This window comes from Cibotium barometz, chromosome 57, assembly GCF_041138505.1.
Source record: "Cibotium barometz isolate CiBa-2024 chromosome 57, ASM4113850v1, whole genome shotgun sequence".
Lineage (NCBI taxonomy): Eukaryota > Viridiplantae > Streptophyta > Polypodiopsida > Cyatheales > Cibotiaceae > Cibotium > Cibotium barometz.
The window spans coordinates 26,329,512-26,349,399 of record NC_141102.1 but is presented as its reverse complement, the minus strand read 5'-3'; the positions used below and the strand labels follow the sequence as shown (position 1 = coordinate 26,349,399).

General features: G+C 40.5%; 1 protein-coding gene across 1 annotated transcript; it reads right to left on the bottom strand.

Annotated features, from left to right (window-relative positions):
• Positions 1-2,821: 2,821 nt before the first annotated feature.
• Positions 2,822-3,730, bottom strand: LOC147606603 (uncharacterized). Its single transcript, XM_086791813.1, has 4 exons — positions 3,630-3,730; positions 3,397-3,530; positions 3,065-3,305; positions 2,822-2,975 (listed from the first exon to the last, which is right to left on the bottom strand). The coding sequence occupies exons 1-4, from the start codon at positions 3,648-3,650 to the stop codon at positions 2,961-2,963; spliced, it is 411 nt and encodes a 136-aa protein (XP_086647939.1). The 5' UTR covers positions 3,651-3,730; the 3' UTR covers positions 2,822-2,960.
• Between the last annotated feature and the right edge of the window lie 16,158 nt (positions 3,731-19,888).

Below are 19,888 nucleotides of genomic sequence, written 5' to 3'. Positions count from 1 at the left end.
ATTTAATTGATTTTGTCTTGGTGTAGTGCACTATGTTCAATGCTATATGGTGTCAGGGCAAGCATTTTGGAACACAACAGATTGATGATAAGAGAAACACACAAGATTGCGGCGTCATTGCTAGCTTTGAGGGAGCCAATGGAGCCATGGATGATTATTGTGGCCAAGATATTATTAAGCTTGACTTTCGACACTTCTTTGTGTATGTTTTGGATGTAAAGTGGTTTAAGGACATGGTGGGGAAAGAGGCCCTAATGCAACAATCAAACGCCATGCAAGTGGCTTTGTAACTATTAACTCCACAAAGTTTTGGCAAAGTAAGAAGGACACACTAGTACTACCGCAACAATGTGAACAGGTACTGTACACACATATAAAAGTACTCACTTTTAAATATTTGATACCTTCGATGCAAGGAAAATAACATGATTGTATTTGTGTTTGAATTAGGTTGTCTATCAACCAATGGTGGATAATAACAGATGGTGGCATGTCATACCTATTATGCCACGTTCCAAAGTGATGTATAGTACATTTACAAATATGGAGCGTATGGAGGATGATCATGGCCATGAAGGTGATGATGACCGTGATACGAGAGAGGAGGATGATCATGAGATAGGAGATACAGATATTGAGGCCATTACCTGTGAGGACGAGCCTACCATTGGTGATGCTGATTTCGATGAGTACATGAGTAGCACAAGTAGTAGTGGGTTGAATGTATTTGTAGATCTAAACACTTGTTTGGATTTTGAAGTAGATAGTTTGGCAAGGGTGATCTCATTGAGGATGAGATTGAACCGTAGCCCATCATTGATATTGGCTAAACTATTTTACATATTGTCTCATTCTCCTCACCTCACTTATTTTTTGTATATGTGGGTTTGCAAAAAAGCATTGATATTTTTGTTAAAATTATGTGCTTTGGTAATCATGGGCAATTTTTGGAAAGCAGTGATGTACATTTACCAGCCTACACCAAAATCTCACTTTTTGTACTCTCTGTTTTGCATCTAAATACGCGTCTAATTCTCAGTGTAGACGCACTAATAGACGCCCTAATACATGCATATATAGACGCGCTAATACCCGTGTAAATAGACATGCAGTTAGACGCAATGTTAGATTCTCAGTGTAGACGCCCTAATAGACGCGTCAATACACACGCAAATACACGCACTAGACGTGCTGTTAGACGCGCCTGTAATTTCTTATTCAAGCAACGCCTATAGACGCGCCTGCTATTTTGCACGTCTATCAAGAGCGTCTATAGTTGCTTTGTGTTGTTGTGATGTCATGTGAACAGGATGTAAATGAATGATATGGGATGGATGTGGATGTATGTGAAAGAATGGATGTGGATGTATGTGAAGAATGGATGTGGATGTATGTGAAAGAATAGATGTGGATGTATGTATGTGAAAGGATGGATGTGGATGTATGTGAAAGGATAAATGTGGATGTGTATGTGATAAGTATGGATGAGGATGTATGTGGAAGAATATATGTGGATGTGAATGTGATGGATATGAATGAGAATAGAGGCAATGAGATGTGATGTAAATTGGATAGATATGAATGATCTGGGATGTGATTGAATGTGATAGCATGTGAATCAGGATGTGAATGAATGATAACATATGTGAATGAATGATAAGAGATGTGAATGAATGTGATGTCATGTGAATGAATGATATGGGATGTGAATCGGGATAGATGTGAATGAATGTGATGTGGTCTAAATGAGATGTGTTGTGAATGAATGTGATGTGGTCTGAATGAGATGTGTTGTGAATGAATGTGATGTGGTCTGAATGAGATTTGATGTGAGTGAATGTGATGTGGTCTGAATAAGATGTGATGTGAGTGAATGTGATGTGGTCTGAATGAGATGTGACATGAGTGAATGTGATGTAGTCTGAATGAGATGTGATGTGAGTGAATGTGATATGGTCTGAATGGATGAGATGTGAATGAATGTGATGAGATGAGATGTGGATATGGGTAAATGTGAGTGGATGAGATCTGATGAGGATATTTGAGGAAAGAAGTGATGAGATAAAAAATGATGTGGTGGATATGGGTAAATGCGAGTGGATGAGATCTGATGAGGATATTTGAGAAAAGAAGTGATGAGATGAAAAATGATGTGATTGGATGCGTGGGAATTTATATGAAATGAATGTGGATTAAGTAATGTTGATTATTGTGGAAAGACGAGAGTTTGTTATAGAAATTATATTTATGACCTGTTTTTAAATGACTGTTTTATGTCAAGAATGCTGGGGAAGCATTCTTGACCGTCTTGCGAATGAGGTCGTGGGAGACCTAGCTGATAAAGTTGCAATAGCTAATGGAGAGTCAATGGAGGACGTCTCGCATAGCAAGGTCTCGGCCGAGGTCTTGACCACCAACCTCAATTCGATTTAAATGAGGGTGGCCATGGAGCGAGCCCATTGCAGTGAGCCAATTTGCAAATTATTTTCAAATCAATACGAGATGCGAGCAGTTTCTTGTCATGTATCCATTGAAAGTGAGCAAGAATGACACATGACATACCAAAAAAAAAAGCAGGCTTACTACATGACATGCCATACCACCTTCAAGACATACCACCTTCAAGACAATGTATTCAAGACAATGTATTCAAGACATACCACCTTCATGACATACCACCTTCAAGACAATGTATTCAAGACACAAAATAAAAGCAGGCTTACTACATCCACCAAAAATGCTACATCCAAACTGTCTTTAAATAAAAGTTCAAATATCACGCTACATCCACAAAAAATGCTAATATATAAAATGTCTTCTGTATCCACCAAAAATGCTACATCGAAACTGTCTTTAAATGTCTTTAAAAAAAAGTTCAAATATCACGCTACATCCACCAAAAATGCTAATATCCAAAATGTCTTCTGTCTTCACAAAAAATGCTAAGATCCAAAATGTCTTTAGTCTTCTTCAAACTGCAAAAAAGTAAGAAATTAATGAACATTGCATTTATAGAGGATTATGGGGTATTAACAGTGCCTTGTCTTATTAATTTGGGAATTACCTTTGTAGAATATGGCTCCAATAGCTTATTATATATGCGATGGTCCTTTTCAAAGATAATAACATTACGTTCCATGACCGCTGCAATAAGTCCAAGAGTTCCAGTCCCAGCAAACAAGTCAACAATAGTATCCCCTGTCTTTGAAAAGAGAGATACTATGTACTTGCATAGCCTCTGCCCTCTTTGGCAACCACCTCTCCAAGGCTTTCCCTTTCGTTTTACCATATCCTCTTCAGGAACACTACATAAACACAGAGATGAGAGACCCAAAAACCTAAACCCTAAATACATAGACATTGTTTTTAATCACAGATCCAGAGTCGATCCCTTACATATCTTGAATGAGGTCTTGTTCCAGATCTAATTCACTCCCAAGATTTTGCTCTTCCACCTTATCTCCATACATCCGTAAATACTGCCTTGGTGTACTTGAGCGTACAAAAATAGATAGAATAAGACATGCAACCTGTAATGAAATCCATTCAAATAGTAGTGAATTCCTTAGGCTATAAGTTGAAATAGACATAGAAATAAGAATTTTTGTAGAAGAGAAGTGTGCAGCTACCTTTGTTACAAGTTGTCCCATCTTCTTTCCCACTGGTGGAGTGCATTTGACCACTTGTCGATGAAAGACCACAAATCCTCTAGATGTTGCCTCATGCTCTATCTTCACTCCTTCTTCCATTGTATAAAGGCATGTTATGAAGCCATGATCATTAAGACAAAAGTATACAAATTGAAAAGTTGCCTCATATAGACTTTCGCTAACCACATTCCAAGGTGGCACTCTGTGTCCCAAACAACCCTCAACAACGAGGTTTGAGGGGAAGTCTACAAACACCATCTCCACACAATAGTCAGTCCTTTTCCCATGGACTTTTCCTTTATTACAAAGCACATTCATGGCTTCCAAAACATGTTTGAATAGAGGGGATGGCCCTTCTATGTTCTTACAGTCCCTTGCAAGGTCCTCGATGGAGGTATTGAATGCATATACCATGCCTGCGAATTCCCACAATGCAAGAAGAAACACAGAAGAAGATTGATTGGTAAGAGAAAAATATTTATCACCCCAATAAACATACACTACTGTTAACGGCATGATATCACCTTTCAAAGGTGCTGGTTGGATCATAGACGAGGCTACATGTACATTGCCCGAAGTACTTGTTGTTTGATGTACTTCTCTTTGTCTCCTATTTGCATCCAATGCTTGACTCACTATATCCCTCCCTAGGTTAACTGGTAGAGGGTACATTCTAGATGTAGAGGCTATAGATGTGGCATGAGAGTTCGTAGAGCAGCCACGTACTGCAGTCAATGGTATACTCTGCACAAAGACAACTTATGGTTATAAATTACCTCATCAAAAAACTTTATCATCGTGCAAAAATCAGAGACAACTTATGGTTACCTCATCAGAACCCTCCACTATGGTCATCTTAGCCAATATAGCTAAGTGTTGATCATGTAATTGAATTTCTTCATCTGGCACAACAAACCTCTCCATGTCTAGCCACCAGGGGCATCTTGTCTTTTCAACACTTGATAGAGGCTAACCATGCATTTCAAAAATAGATAACATACGTTTTATCATCATACATACATTTTATCATCATGACCATGATTACAGAAAACACTTACTCTCCCAAGGTGCAGATCCGCATATATATATCGTGGAGTATCCTCGCAAATCCATAACAACACAAGAGGTGGTATGGCCTGTACTACACCACTATCCACCTCTTTCAGCAGCCATCTAAATTCCAAATGGAAAGGAAAACTAAAGTCAATAGGCTATATAAGAAGCATAAGGAGAAGAAATAAAATTGACCAAGTTTTTTTTTTACCTATAAACAACTCGATGTGTTGCAGAGCGTAGCCCTTTTTGTGTGTCCATATCATTGCTAAATTTTATATCCCCCCGATGAACTCTGAAAGCTTTTTTGAAATACTTTCGTCGATGAAAGACGACATAGTTTATAAAGGAATTAATGGAAGGTAAGGAGATTCTATCACAATTTTCAATCTCCTCCAGAAGCTTGGAGCCATAAGAACTTATTTGTAGCCAGAACACAAATGAATGTAGCCACTCTCTAGCTTTTGCTTTGTCTTTAGGCAAGTACTCTATCTCTCGAATGCTAGCTTGTGAATTATCCAACATTCGAACTAAGAATGCCTTATCTTCATCCCTAACTTGTGCAGCCCCAATCATGTTCAGTTTCTCTTCTGTCGCAATATGGGTCCCTGCTGCATGCCAAGGAAGTGACAAAACAGCACGCCAAAAGTATTCTCCATTGGCAGGGTCTGCTATGCGGGCAAACTTTCCCACCCTATTCTTATACAGAATTTCTACCTCTCTTATCACCTTAGCCCTTCCGTCTACATCCATGCCCTTAGCCTTGTCCTCGATTTTCATCTCCATATCGTCCTACAGAGTCCATTTAATTACAAAATTACTCTTGCATACATTAAACATATTTCGCATAATTAAGTAGATCGTGCACACCTTTACTATCTTGCATACCTTAAACACAAGCCATGCCAATATATTTATTGGAACAGAAAACCTGCTTTTTTTGCCACGAGTGGGGCACTTTTTCATTTCATTCTCCATCCAAGCCTTGTCCTCATCATCGAGCTCTGCAAGGAGGGTAGTCTTATCGGACTCACCAATTCTCCTTATTTGGAAGAGCCTATCCCCAAAAGTTGTTGGTACAAAGGCATAGTCATGCATCCTAGTACAACCAATGCAGAGAGTTGAAGCAACATCATGCAATCAATGCCAAGAGAAAAAAAGAGAAAAATAATAAAACATATACTTATTCAATCTGGAAAGAGAAAACATCAGCTCTCCAACGTCAGCCTTCTCGAATTGTAGAAAGTCACAGGCCACCAGACAATGCTTAGAGATGTCATTTGGAAATTCTGAGTAAAAGGAAAGAAGATGATAAAATTATATTAGATGCATACATAAAATTGTATAAATAGATAAAAACATTTCAAATCACCCTCACCTTGAGCAATCAAATCCATCCAAGATTTATAGCGGTTGTTTCCATCCACTACATGTATCATTTTACCCTGGATGAACGGTCCCCATTCTGGCATATTTCTGAGAGACTCTTCAAAAGTTCCATTCACATCCCTCCATGTTGAACTCCATGACAATGTTGTTTCTTCAGTCAGAGGAGTCTCCTCTCCATCCAAATCAAACATGGACACCGTGAACTCCCCCTTGCTTTCAAGATACCCACCAAGGTTCTTGAATGCTCGACCAAGGTTCTTATCAGTACTGGGGCATAGTCTCCTTATGGCCTCTGTTGGAAGAAGCCTACACAAGGGGATCTTGGGGGGGGGTGCTGAATCTAACTCTAATTCGATCGATGAATGCAGTTGGAGTAGAGGTTTTAAGGATCTTTCCGAAAATTTCTGCTTTGATGCTCTCTGTTTTTCTTGTCTCAGTTGTCAATGTGTCTCCACCTTCTTCTTCTTCATTATCATCCTCTCTATCATTCCCATCTTCTTGTCTATCATCACCCTCTCTCTCATCCTCCTGTCTATCATCCTCTCTATCATCATGCTCTCTCTCATCCTCCTCTCTATCATCCTCTCTTTCATCCTCTCTGCCATCATCCTCTCTCTCATCCTCCTGTCTATCTTCCTCTCTATCATCATCCTCTCTCTCATCCTCTCTGTCATCATCCTCTCTCTTTCATCCTCTCTGTCATCATCCTCTCTCTCATCCTCCTGTCTATCTTCCTCTCTATCATCATCCTCTCTCTCATCCTCTTGTCTCTCATCCTCTCTATCATTCTGTCTCTCATCCTCTTCTTGTCTGTCATCCCTGTCTCTCTCATTCTCATGTCTATCATTCTCCATCAACACTTGGCCTTGACTCTGAACTTCCTCATCAAACAATCCTCGAGACACCCTCTCGGTTGTTCTTGCCTGTAATTTTTTGGAGCGTTTAGAAGGAGGTAGTAAGGAATCCATACCAGCAAAACAACAATCTTTTTGAGAACAAGAAGATCTAGTCACATAACGTTGGGAGTTGGTGTCCATTTTCAAAGATATAACTCTTCCCACAAAAAGTAAAGTAAACTACACGAATTATTCTAGGTAGTATAATCATGGGTTGGCATGGGTTGGCACAAAGTATACGGATTATTTAAGGTTGTATAATCATGGGTTGGCAGGGTTGGCGCAAAATACATGGATTATTCAAGGTTGAAAATAATCTCGGGTTGGCACAAAGTATATGGATTATTCAAGGTTGAAAATAATCTCGGGTTGGCACAAAGTATACGGATTATTCAAGGCTGTAAATTCCTAATCATTAATAACAAAGTGCTCGAAAAAACCTTTTCCCAAAAAGGATTTCATTCCTCTGCGGCTGGAAGGAAAGGTACACTCGTGCAACTATCTTCTACAACCATTTTCTACGACTATCCTCTGCAGCTATCGTCTTCTACAACTATCTTCTACAACTATCTTCTACAACTATCTTCTACAACTATCTTCTACTCTATTCTCTGCAGAGCTGTCGTCTACAACTATCCTCTTCTACAATTATCACCTGCAAATATCCTCTGCGTGTTTGCAAGCATGTAAGTCCCCCTCTCTCTATCTCTCTGTGCTTGCAATAATGTACTGCTATTGATTACAATCTGGATTTTTTTATTTAATGGCCAATGTAAAAACTCCTTCTCTACAATGACTATGATGGCATAGTCATGGCTCTGCAGATGAAGTCTCGAGATAGCTCTGTAGTGGCCATGTTTAGCTCTACAGTGGCCATATTGAGGATCAAAACATGTCTATGTAGGGCCTCCAGGATCAAGTGCGCTGAGCGCACTTGATCCTGGAAGCTCTACAATGACAAGGATGGCATAGTCATGGCTCTGCACATGCAAGTCTCGAGATAGCTTTGCAGTGGCCATGTTTAGCTCTCTGCTTGTAATAATGTACTGCTATTGATTACAATCTGGATTTTAATGGCCAATGTAAAAACTCATTCTCTACAATGACTATGATGGCATAGTCATGGCTCTGCAGATGAAGTCTCGAGATAGCTCTGTAGTGGCCATGTTTAGCTCTACAGTGGCCATATTGAGGATCAAAACATGTCTATGTAGGGCCTCCAGGATCAAGTGCGCTGAGCGCACTTGATCCTAGAAGCTCTACAATGACTATGATGGCATAGTCATGGCTCTACACATGCAAGTCTCGAGATAGCTTTGCAGTGGCCATGTTTAGCTCTACAGTGGCCATATTGAGGTGTAAATTTTCTGCTGGATCAAGACATGTTTATGTAGGTCCATGTTGACATGTTTATGTAGGTCCATGTTTATGTAGGTCTATCTATGTAAGGCCTCTAGGATCAAGTGCGCTGAGTGCACTTGATCCTGGAAGCTCTACAATGGCTCTGCAGCAGCAGATGAAGCCTCTAGATAGCTTTGCAGTGGCCATGTTTAGCTCTACAGTAAGTAGATATGTTGAGGTGTCTATGTAAGGTGTAAATTTTTTTACTGGATCAAGACATGTCTATGTAGGGCCTCCAGGATCAAGTGCGCTGAGCGCACTTGATCCAGGAAGCTCTACAATAACCATGTTAGCTCTGCAGATAAAGCATAAGCCAATGTTTAGCTCTACAGTGGCCATGTTGAGGTCTAAATTTTTTGATGGGCATGTTGAGCACTTATTTTTAATAAAAACATAGACATCTTTTGCTAATGTGGATGCCTCCATGGATAGACAAGACATGCCTGTGTAGGGCCTCCAGGATCAAGTGCGCTGAGCGCACTTGATCCAGGAAGCTCTACAATAACCATGTTAGCTCTGCAGATAAAGCATAAGCCAATGTTTAGCTCTACAGTGGCCATGTTGAGGTCTAAATTTTTTGATGGGCATGTTGAGCCCTTATTTTTAATAAAAACATAGACATCTTTTGCTAATGTGGATGCCTCCATGGATAGACAAGACATGCCTGTGTAGGGCCTCCAGGATCAAGTGCGCTGAGCGCACTTGATCCAGGAAGCTCTACAATAACCATGTTAGCTCTGCAGATAAAGCATAAGCCAATGTTTAGCTCTACAGTGGCCATGTTGAGGTCTAAATTTTTTGATGGGCATGTTGAGCCCTTATTTTTAATAAAAACATAGACATCTTTTGCTAATGTGGATGCCTCCATGGATAGACAAGACATGCCTGTGTAGGGGCCTCCTAGATCAAGTGCGCTCAGCGCACTTGATCCTTAAAGCTCTACAATGACCATCTTGTGCCAGTACGTGGCCATCTTTAGCTATACAATGAAGAGGAGGAGCCAGTAGACATTCATGGTCTTGGCCCCACACACAAAATACAAACGCAAGGAAAAAATGCACATTTAAAAAACGTAAAAGAACATACTCTCTTTCGGGCAGGTGATGCTCGGGCAGGTGATGCTCGGGCAGGTGATGCCCTTTGTCGTGAGGGTGAGTTGCAACATGAGCGCAGCAGACATCTTCATCTTCAACGTTGTTGTACTTCAGCGATATATTTAGGGAGTACAATGTGGATGCCCTTTTATAGAGGTATTCCAGTCGTGGTCTTCCAATAGATTACAGTCGTGTGCATAAAAAGTCGTGTAAATATTTCTAAAAGGACTTCTTCTAAAAGTCTAAAAAGTCTAAACCACTGCTTAAACCACTGCAGTAGTACACATTTGACCACTAAAAAGTCGTGTGAATATATATTATTGTGCTTACTTGAACATTAAACCACTAAAAATTAAACCACTGTAGTACAAGGAAAAATGTGCAAATTATACTTCAAAATCGTACTGGGAAAATTACAAAACAAAATCCTTCTGGGAAAATTGCAGTACAAAATTACACAAACAAAATCCTACTGGGGAAAATTACAAAACAAAAACGTACTGGGCAAATTTAGTTGGAGTCCTACTGGGAAAATTACAGGGCAAAATCGGCAAAATCCTACTAGAAAAATTGCAGGACAAAATCCTAAATTTATGTGGGGAAATTTATGCATCCCCATCTTCCTCACTGTCATCTTCTTCACTGTCATCTTCTTCACTGTCATCCCTATCTTCCTTATTGTCATCTTTCTCACCGTGGGAGTCGGGGATGTTCTCTGCATCTGCATCATAGCCTGTGCCTGTGTCTGCCTCGGGCATTTCAATGGGCATTTCTTTATGTTCTGCTTCCTCTTCCTGCTCGGGCATTTCTTCAGGCATTTCTTCATCTTCCTCCTCTTCCTCCTCTTCCTCCTCTTGTATTTCCTCTTCCTCTTCTTCTTCCTCGAAAGGAAAATTGTACCAGTCCACCCGAGAATATTCTGTGGTGGAATCGCTATCTGCGATTCCATCATGGCAGCTCTCATACCATTCAGCGGGTGGGGTATCTGGCTCCTCTGGAGCCATTTCACTATTTTCACTAATTTCACTATTTTCTTCTTCAGAGGTATCACCCTCTGAAAATGTTGAGAAAACTAGAAAGACAGAGCAGCTCCATTGTATCTTAAGAGGAGGGTGGTCTGAGAGCAGCTTGAGGGTGAACTAATAAGAAGCAATGGCAACCTAATAAGAAGCAATGGCAAAACAGTGCATGAGAAATAACATATAAAGAGAAGAAGGAGTTTTACCACGAGTTGATTGATTGCAACATCTATATTTTTTTTTTGTGATGGGTTGATAGTCTAGAAATAGTCTGTTTTAGTAGTCTTTCAAACTAGTGAGTAAATACACTAAAAAATAGCTTTTCCAGCTTGTCTTTCATTAGACTTTCATTCCAAAGGAAGCCTATGCCTTTTTCTCACGTAGTCGTTTTATTAGCTTTAGTGTAATGTATATAGTATTACTTTGTTTTGAATATTAATGGATATGTGTGCTCACATTATACTTTCTTTTGGAATGTATTCCTGAAATGTAGGGATTCTGAGTCAGATGTTCAGATTTTTCTACACAAAGTTGGAGGCCCTCTTTTTAGACTGTCATTTTCACATGGGAAATGTTTATTATCAGCCGAATTAATGAAAGAAAAACTAGGTGAAGAACATGAAATTTTTATTGAAGGTCTATTGCAAACTGATGATGGTTTTGAGAGCAGGGACAATTCCCTTGTACCATGGGATTGGTGAACATGGGTATTATATCTTAGATAATACCCTGTCATCATTTTATGTTGCAAAAGTAGCCATTACATCAACACCACTCCCTACCCCTGGGGATATTCCTTCTGGATCTGGCAGCAAGACCTCACCTATGTGAGTGACATTTCAACTTTTGAAACATGGTAAAATATAGTGAGGTTATCTTTCTTGTTTCAATTGTTGACTTTGGATTGTTGATTTTTTTCCTAGTGACTTGGATGAAGAGGACATGGAAAAGGTGGTGCATGCAGATAATTTAATTGACATTGAGGAAGGTGATCCTGCATTTGACACTGCAGTATCTGCCTTCCAAATTGTTCGTACTTTGCCGCCCAATGACATATTCCATAATATTATAAATGAAAAGTCAAGGAGCTCCCTAAGAAGTATGAAGAAAATTGCATTTATGAGCTTTTAGATGGGAAGGGCATGGAGGGTATGGAGCACAAATATGAAGGAAATGCATGGACAAAACCCCAGACACAAACAAGAACTAATAAATCTTTTATTTTGAGAAAGAGTTTTTGTGGGGGTACCTTCTAGTGTATGAATGAAAGATGCACTTATCGATTTCGAAACAAATCACCGAATAGGCTCCATTGGAATGGCCAATTATTGAAATCCCCAAATGAAGGATGTTTGGCTTTGGGAAGTTATGGAAACTTAGAGTGTTTCTTTTGTAAGCATGTTCCAATGTGCATAAAAACATGTTCAGTGTCTGCCTACTATTTTATGCCTAAAGATCACTCCCATAGTAGATTGTTCCTTCACTATGGGAAACATACACACACAATTGCTAGAGGCATGTGTCGAGCATCTATGCGAAACATTAAAGCCTTAGTAGCTCGTGTTGTTCAGATGGACCATAATGCGGGTCCACGAAAGGTACAAATGATTGTTGCCAGGGAGTTGGTTTTGAAGGCTTTCACTGACGATGATAAAGTGATTGGAGAGTTTATGTCAAAGAGGGAACTCCAGGAGATGTCTCAAGAGCTAATATCTTTAATAAATCTCAAAAAGTAAGTTCTTCTCTATTGAATATATATATATATATATATATATATGTAATTTCTTAACCAACTTGGTAAATGTAGGGTGAAGCAGATGGTAATGCAAAGTCGAAAGACAAGTTGAGCACTAGGTGATGGATTTGAGGCTATCCTAGAGTTAAAAAGAAAATGCCACTTTCAGTTCTTCCACGGATCAAGGTTTCCCTTGCAAGCAACCAAAAGTGATGAGAGGTGCTATCTTTTCAAGATGTCCACAACTGGCCCTGGCTCTAGCGTTGATATTGTCAATAGAATGGATGCTACGGGGGATCGAGACCTTCGACATTCATGGGTTTGTTTTGATCATGTACACCGAGTGGAGAATGATTGGCACACAATGGGTGCACATGTGTATGATCACACGTATGTTTTAATTTTTATTCTCTTTTCAAAATGAAATGACTGTTCGACTGAGTTGTTACAATACAATAATCTTCCAAATACTCTTCTTGCAGGATTGGAGAGCTACTCACAATTGCAACTTGTGAGTTTAGAGAGGAGGATGAGACAGCACAGATAATGTTTTGGGAAAATTTGAATGCAGTTATGATCGACCATACTGGGAAATCAGCAAACTTTTTTGGCTTCATGGCCGACGAAGCAGGTGCAAATTGGAATGCTATTAGGTCAGTATATAACAATGGAGATGAGATGGTAGGAAAGGAGAGATCTTGCCTTTTTCATTGGAAGGACAATCTTCGAGTGCATACACAAAAGTATATATATGCTCAACATATGGAAAAACACAATGAAATGTGTGAGAGGTGGAGGACTGCACCAACCAAAGAGGATGCTTTAGTGCAATTCCGTAAGATACGTGCATGGTGGGCAACAGGAAAGGCAGCAGACAGAAACATTCCCAAGCTAGATAGTTGGCTTAGTTGGTGGCACTATAGAGCAAGTCGTTGGGGTCATTTTATTATTAAGGTATGTTATGTATGTTTTTTTTTTCTATGAACTTAATTCAATAGCAGTAATTAAAAAACCTACTGGTTTGGGTTTATCTTTGTGCAATGGGTTTTCAATGAACAAGATGGTGAGCCTATTGTAAATGCTCTGGTACCACGGACGAACCTCTCTGAAGCCAAGCATGCTAGTTGGCTAGCAGGAGAAGGATACAAACATAAAATTAGTTTGTACGATGCATGTGTTTCAGATCTCATCAATGCTTACTTCTAGTGTGCTCATCAAATGGCTTTTATGGAAGGAAAATATATAGGTGGAGGGCCTGACCTAGAGATATTAATTGAGAGAGCTCTTTCCAGACAAACTTCAAGCCCTTCTCCAGCTGCTACTTCAAGGGCAATTGATGATGCAGTGATGGGCACTCCAATGTTTACAAATAGGATAAATTTCAAGGGTGAGAAAAAGACTATTCGAGCTAAACGTCCACTTCATGAGGTCCATGAGGGGAATGTAGGGAGCTCTAGCCACCGACCAGAGTTTGTTTATGTGACAGTGGATAAGCATGAAAAAGGGCAAGCATCAATAAATCCAGAAGAAGGTGACGTAGCACTTCAATTATTAGAGCAAGATATTCATCAGACAAAGTGGGCATTGCGCAGGATTCCGATCTTCAATAGAGTAGAATGTAACCATTGGGTAGGAGGAAAAAAATGTAGCAGAAAGCTACGAGGCGGAGAAGTGGCACCATGCTTTTGGAGTGATTGTCAATTATCTTCTTGGAGGAAAGAAAAGTAATGCTATTTCTGTAATAATGATGTTCGACACACTTGGAAGCCTACAAAGACAATCTTACATCCACCTGCAAGTGTTCCTAATGTTTGGCCAATAGCAACAGGTACACACTTGAAAGTCAGGGAAGCTCATGATTTAGTAAAAGCTGGATTTGAGATTGGTGTATAGATTCCAAATAGTTTGCTTCAAGAGAGTGAACAAAACAAGCAAAAAATTCTTGAGGAAGATAAGCAAAAATACCCCTATCGAAAAGGTATATCGAAAGCTGCATATGCACAGATCAGTGCTGCGTTAGATATGAATGTAGAAATTATGGGAGGACATGTTCAAATGGAAGGGCAGAAGGAAATATTTAAAGTGAGGGAAATCCAGAACAAAGAAGCCCTACCCATTGAAGTAACCATTCAGAACCACCCAATATGTTCGTGTGCAGAATTCAATGATAGGTTGGTCAAAAGAAAACCATATCTTGCCTGCAAACATATCTACTTTGTTTTCCTGATGATTCTTGGACAGGATGTGAACAATAATATGCATATCCATCAGCCAAAGATTCCTAATTATATTTTGAAAGAGATGCTCACAAGATCTCAGAGGAGCCACCCACAACAATTATAGGATATACTTATAATGTTTTCAGAATATTTTGAGAATATCAATTAAAGTTTTTGTACTCTGTGCGCTATATAAATAACACACTTATATTGATTGATTTAATTAAGTTCAGTGTTATGTCAATGTTTTCAGTCATTTAATAATTAAGTTCAGTGTTATGTCAATGTTTTAGAGAGCAGCACAAGCACAAATCTGCTCGCTTGAAGGGGATAATCTATTTTTGTATTTTGTGTGATTTTTGCTCTTATTTTTGTATTCTGTGTGATTTTTGCTCTCGGCTCGCTTTATTGACGCACTCGATTTAAATGGTGAGCTTCTGGTACAGTGGATGAGAGACCAAGAAAGCGGCCTATGAGTAAAGCGCTAGGTCACCTGCTAATGATCCTAGAGGGTGCTGACCATACAGTGCTCGAGCTCTGGGTCACCGAGACGATACCCACACGTGCATCATGGAAGATATTGGAACAAGGAGTAAGAGTTGTTTTCTAAATTCGGGCATGGATCTGGTTGATTGACCTTGCTGGTCCTCAACGGATGAGTCCATGGCTCTTTTATATGGATCCCTTGGTTGATCTTGCTGATCTTCAACGGAGATTCCATTTTGTTATGTGAATATATTACCGGTTACTATGAGCTAGGAACTATCGAAAAGGCCCCTGAGTGGTTAGGTGGTGAGCGTTCTGGTTGTTGCCAATGATGCCATAGGTACACTGATGAAGGAGTGATTGGAAATAAGGATTTAACTAGAGATTTTGAGGATTATGATAAGTGACACCATGGTTTCATTAAATGATTGTTTTTAAAGATAGCTGATTCTGTGAAAAAGGCAATTTCATATTGGGTGTGTAAGTGGTGTGACTAGTTTAAGCGTGCATGAATATCCGGCTAGGGGGCCTGGGAACTCTTTTTCCTGGTACCCGGGATAAAAACCTAACCAAATTCCTAACTGGATCCCATCACTATAGTGGTTGGGCGGTTGGCTAACCCATGGGACTTTTAGGCTGATGGACTGATGGATCCCTAAATTGAGACTCAATTCTGTTATGGTATGATAGATGAAGTAAATCCCGGACAAAAATTGTTCTATGGAAAAGAATCAATAGTTGTGCCTCTCAATGAGGAAAAAGGCGTTGGTCTCTATGATCCAAGTGCAATCTTTTCCCTGATCTGACTATGGGACTTACGGGTTCGTTCAGATCACTTCAGTTAGTTAAGGCTTTTGACTACGTTAGAGAAATGTTATCCTAGAGGAATCACCCGTGCTTTCCGGGTAAGGGAAGTTTTTTCGAGTTCGATTTTGGAAGAACCGATGGATTAGTCTCTTGTCCGGATATCCGTGGGTGAGGCCCCAAGTGTAGGACCCTGCCCGTGCAAGAAGTGCTACTTCCACTGCTAGCACCCCTGAATTCGTTGCGCGACGGGGATAGGGATCTCACACTCGCAAAGTTTTGTCACCATCGGGCGATGTTTGGGTATGATGGCATAAGGACGAGCAGGATTTTCCATGGCCTCTCGAGCACTAAGAGACTTAAAAAATGCACACTAGGTGTGCTAGCTTTGTGAAATGATGGAAAAAGGAAGAGCAAGATTTTCCATGGCCTCTCATGCACTAAAAGACTTGAAAAATGCACACTAGGTGCTGACTTTGCGAACGTCGTTTGATGGTGAGACCAAACTTTTCGAGCATGTGCGAGGGACCTCCCCACATGCTCGCAGTGTTTAGTTAGCATTGGATGATGTTCACAAAGTCACGTAGAACCCCGTGTACATTTTTCAAGTCTCTTATAGCACTCGAGAGGCTATAGAAAATCCTACTCTTCCCCATTTTATCATACCTAAATATCATTTGTTGGTGACCAAACTTTGGGATTATGTGAGGAGGGACCCCCACACATACAAAAGTTTGGTCACCATTGGACGATGTTTGGTATATCAAGTTGTACCCCATGTGCAATTTCCAAGTCTCTTACTGCTCAAAGCCATGGAAAATTCCACTCTTCCCCACGCCATCGTACCCACCACCCAAAGGTCATCCAATGGTGCCCAAACTTTGCGAGTATGTGGGAGGGGGCCCCTCCCACATGCTCATAGAGTTTGGTCCCCATCAGATGATGTTTAAAAATTTGAGTAGCACCCCGTGTGCATTTTTTAAGTCTCTTAGTTCTTGAGAGGCTATAAAAAATCTCACTCTTCCCCATGCCATCGTTACCCAAATGATCGTCGGTGGTGATTAAACCTTGCGACGAGCATGTGGGGGGAGACCCCCCTGATAAAAAACAGAAGCAGGATGTAACACACACAAGAGAAGCAAACCTTAATCCATAACCATCAATCATAAATAAGGAGAGAAACCATAGTCACCATATCTCTCACACACACAAAAAGGAACACTACATAGTGTTATGTCCACACTACAAAGTAAACCTAATGTAATGTCCACAACACACATGACCAGCTGGACGCGGTCATTAAACACACCACACGATATCTATCTACCATACTATCACTCTGTCAGCACCCATGTGCTATCCTCCAGCTGTATACGAGCTTGACATTTCAACACTCCCCCTCAAGCTCGACATGTCCATCTCTAGGACTCCCAATCTAGTACGAAAATACTCGAACTTATCCTTACCAAGTGCTTTGGTAAAGATATCTGCAACCTGCTCATCTGTCTGCACATATGTCAAATCAACATGCCCATCTAGCACCTTCTCTCTGATGAAATGATAATGGACCTCAATATGTTTGGTCCTGGCATGATAAACTGGGTTGCTAGCAAGCTGAATACTACTCATGTTGTCCTAATGAATGACAACTCTCATATCACTCTGTAACCTGACATCATCTAGCAACTTCTTCAACCACATAGCCTCACACAGCTATGGCTGCTCCACGGTACTCTGCCTCTGTGGTAGATAAAGCAACTGTAGGTTGCTTTTTATTGCTCCAACTCACAGCTCCACTACCAAGGCTGAAAACATAGCCACTGGTAGACCTTCTGTCATATGCACTACCAGCCCAATCTGCATCTGTATATCCATAGACATGCATGTCTTTTCCTGCCTCATAGAAAAGACCATAATGCGCGGTAGTTTTGACGTATCTCAGAATCCGTCTTACAGCATCCAAGTGAGGTTTACGAGGACTCTGCATAAATTGACTCACCAAACCAACTGCATAACTGATATCTGGCCTCGTAATGGTCATGTAGATAAGGCTACCAACCATTTTCCTGTACATGGTGATATCATCAAGCTCATCACCCAAATCAGCCCTAAGCTTCATGTTTTGCTCTAATGGTGTCAACATGGATTTGCATGCTGTCATACCATACTTTGCCAGCATGTCAAGTGCATATTGCCTTTGCACCAACCATATACCCTTGCCTATTCTAATCACCTCAATGCCAAGAAAGAACCTCAAATCACCAAGGTCTTTCATATCAAACTCTTTGCATAAAGAGGCCTTAACCTCATCAATGCCTTTCCCACAATCACCTGTGATAATCAGATCATCAACATAAATGACTATCATCACAATACCATCATGTGTCTTCTTCACATAAAGTGAAGAGTCTGCATTTCCAACCACAAATCCAATACTGACAATATATCTGCTGATCTTGTCACTCCAAGCACGAGGTGCTTGCTTCAAACCATAGAGTGCTTTCTTTAACCTGCAAACAAAAGTCGGATATTTTGGATGTACATAACCTTCTGGCTGTTCCATGTACACCTCTTCTTGTAGATCACCATTCAAGAAAGCATTTTTGACATCCATTTGATGTAAAGCCCAACCTTTTTGTGCTGCTAATGCAATGATAGACCTCACTGTAGCCATTTTAGCCACTGGGCTGAAAGTTTCATCATAATCAAGACCATAAGTTTGTGCATATCCTTTAGCGACCAGCCTTGCCTTATGTCTCTCTAGGCTGCCATCTGACTCGCACTTTACCTTATACACCCATTTGCATCCAATTGCATTCTTTCCTTTAGGTAACTCAGCCAATTCCCATGTATCATTTTTGTCCAAAGCATCCATCTCTTCATCCATGGCTTTCTGCCATACATGCTCTCCAATAGCCTCTGTATAGCATGTAGGTTCCACATGCTTTACCATAGATGTCATGTATGCATAATGCATAGCAAAATCTCTATATGTCAATCTTTCCACTGGATATCTTACTCTCTGGGATCTCCGCAATGCATGCGGGTCACTCTGTACACCTGTAACACGAGCATGTGGTGGCACATATCTGTCCTGCCTAACACCAGGTGTGCGTACAACAGGTATCCCGAGCTCCTCATCCAAACTCTCTGAGCTAGAGGACTCATAGCCTATGATCCCAATTCCCTTGACTTTCTTCTTGCCTTTATCCATAGCACTACTCCCAGTGCTCACACTCTCATGTCTCAGACGTCCTGACCATGGACGTACACTGCTACTACTCTCAGCTTCTGCTGTGCTGGCCCAGACATAGTAGTAGAACTAGAACTTGCTTGTGATGGCAAGTTCACAGGCACATTCGCCTCAAGTGTGTCAATGACTCCCTCATCTTTGGCTTTATACCAACTAGCAAGCTCATCAAATACAACATCTCGTGAGATGACTACTTGTGTAGTTTGAGGGTTATAGCATTTGTAAGCCTTTCGATCCTGTGCATATCCAACAAAGACACATTTCTCTGCTTTAGGATCCAACTTCCGTCTTCTTTCATCAGGCACATGAACATAAGCTACACATCCCCCAGATGTCCAATATCTGGCCTGTAACCTGTAAGCCGCATCTCAGGCGTGCTTCCATGAATGGCTGCTGTAGGTGATTTGTTCAGGATATACACTGCAGTAGCACATGCTTCTGCCCAATAGTAATCTGGCATGCTCTTTTCATTGAGCATTGCCCTTGCCACTTCACATATGACACGATTCTTTCTCTCAGCCACACCATTCTGCTGAGGTGTATACCTGCATGTCAACTATCTTCTTATCCCATGCTTCCGCAAGAAATGCTCAAATGCTTTTGAGGTGTATTCACCACCTCCATCTGTTCTCAGACACTTAATCCAACAGCCATATTGTTTTTCTACAAGAGCTTTGAAATCCATGAATTTTTCCAGCACTTCACTCTTCTCTCTCAAAAAATATATCCATGTCATCCTGCTGAAGTCATCTATAAATGTCACATAGTATAGACTTCCTTTGATAGATGGATTTTGCGCAGGGCCCCATACATCACTGTGCACTATTTCAAGTGGCCTGTTACTCATATTTCCTTCTCGCGGAAACCTCAACCTTGCCTGCTTGCCAAA

Excerpts from the sequence above, each read along its gene's own strand:
- LOC147606603 (XM_086791813.1), bottom strand. The coding sequence starts at position 3,650 with ATGGGACAACTTGTAACAAAG. Across the intron at positions 3,531-3,629 it reads TGGGACAACTTGTAACAAAG|GTTGCATGTCTTATTCTATC; the intron begins GTAGCTGCACAC and ends ATTTCATTACAG. Across the intron at positions 3,306-3,396 it reads CAAGACCTCATTCAAGATAT|TGTTCCTGAAGAGGATATGG; the intron begins GTAAGGGATCGA and ends GTGTTTATGTAG.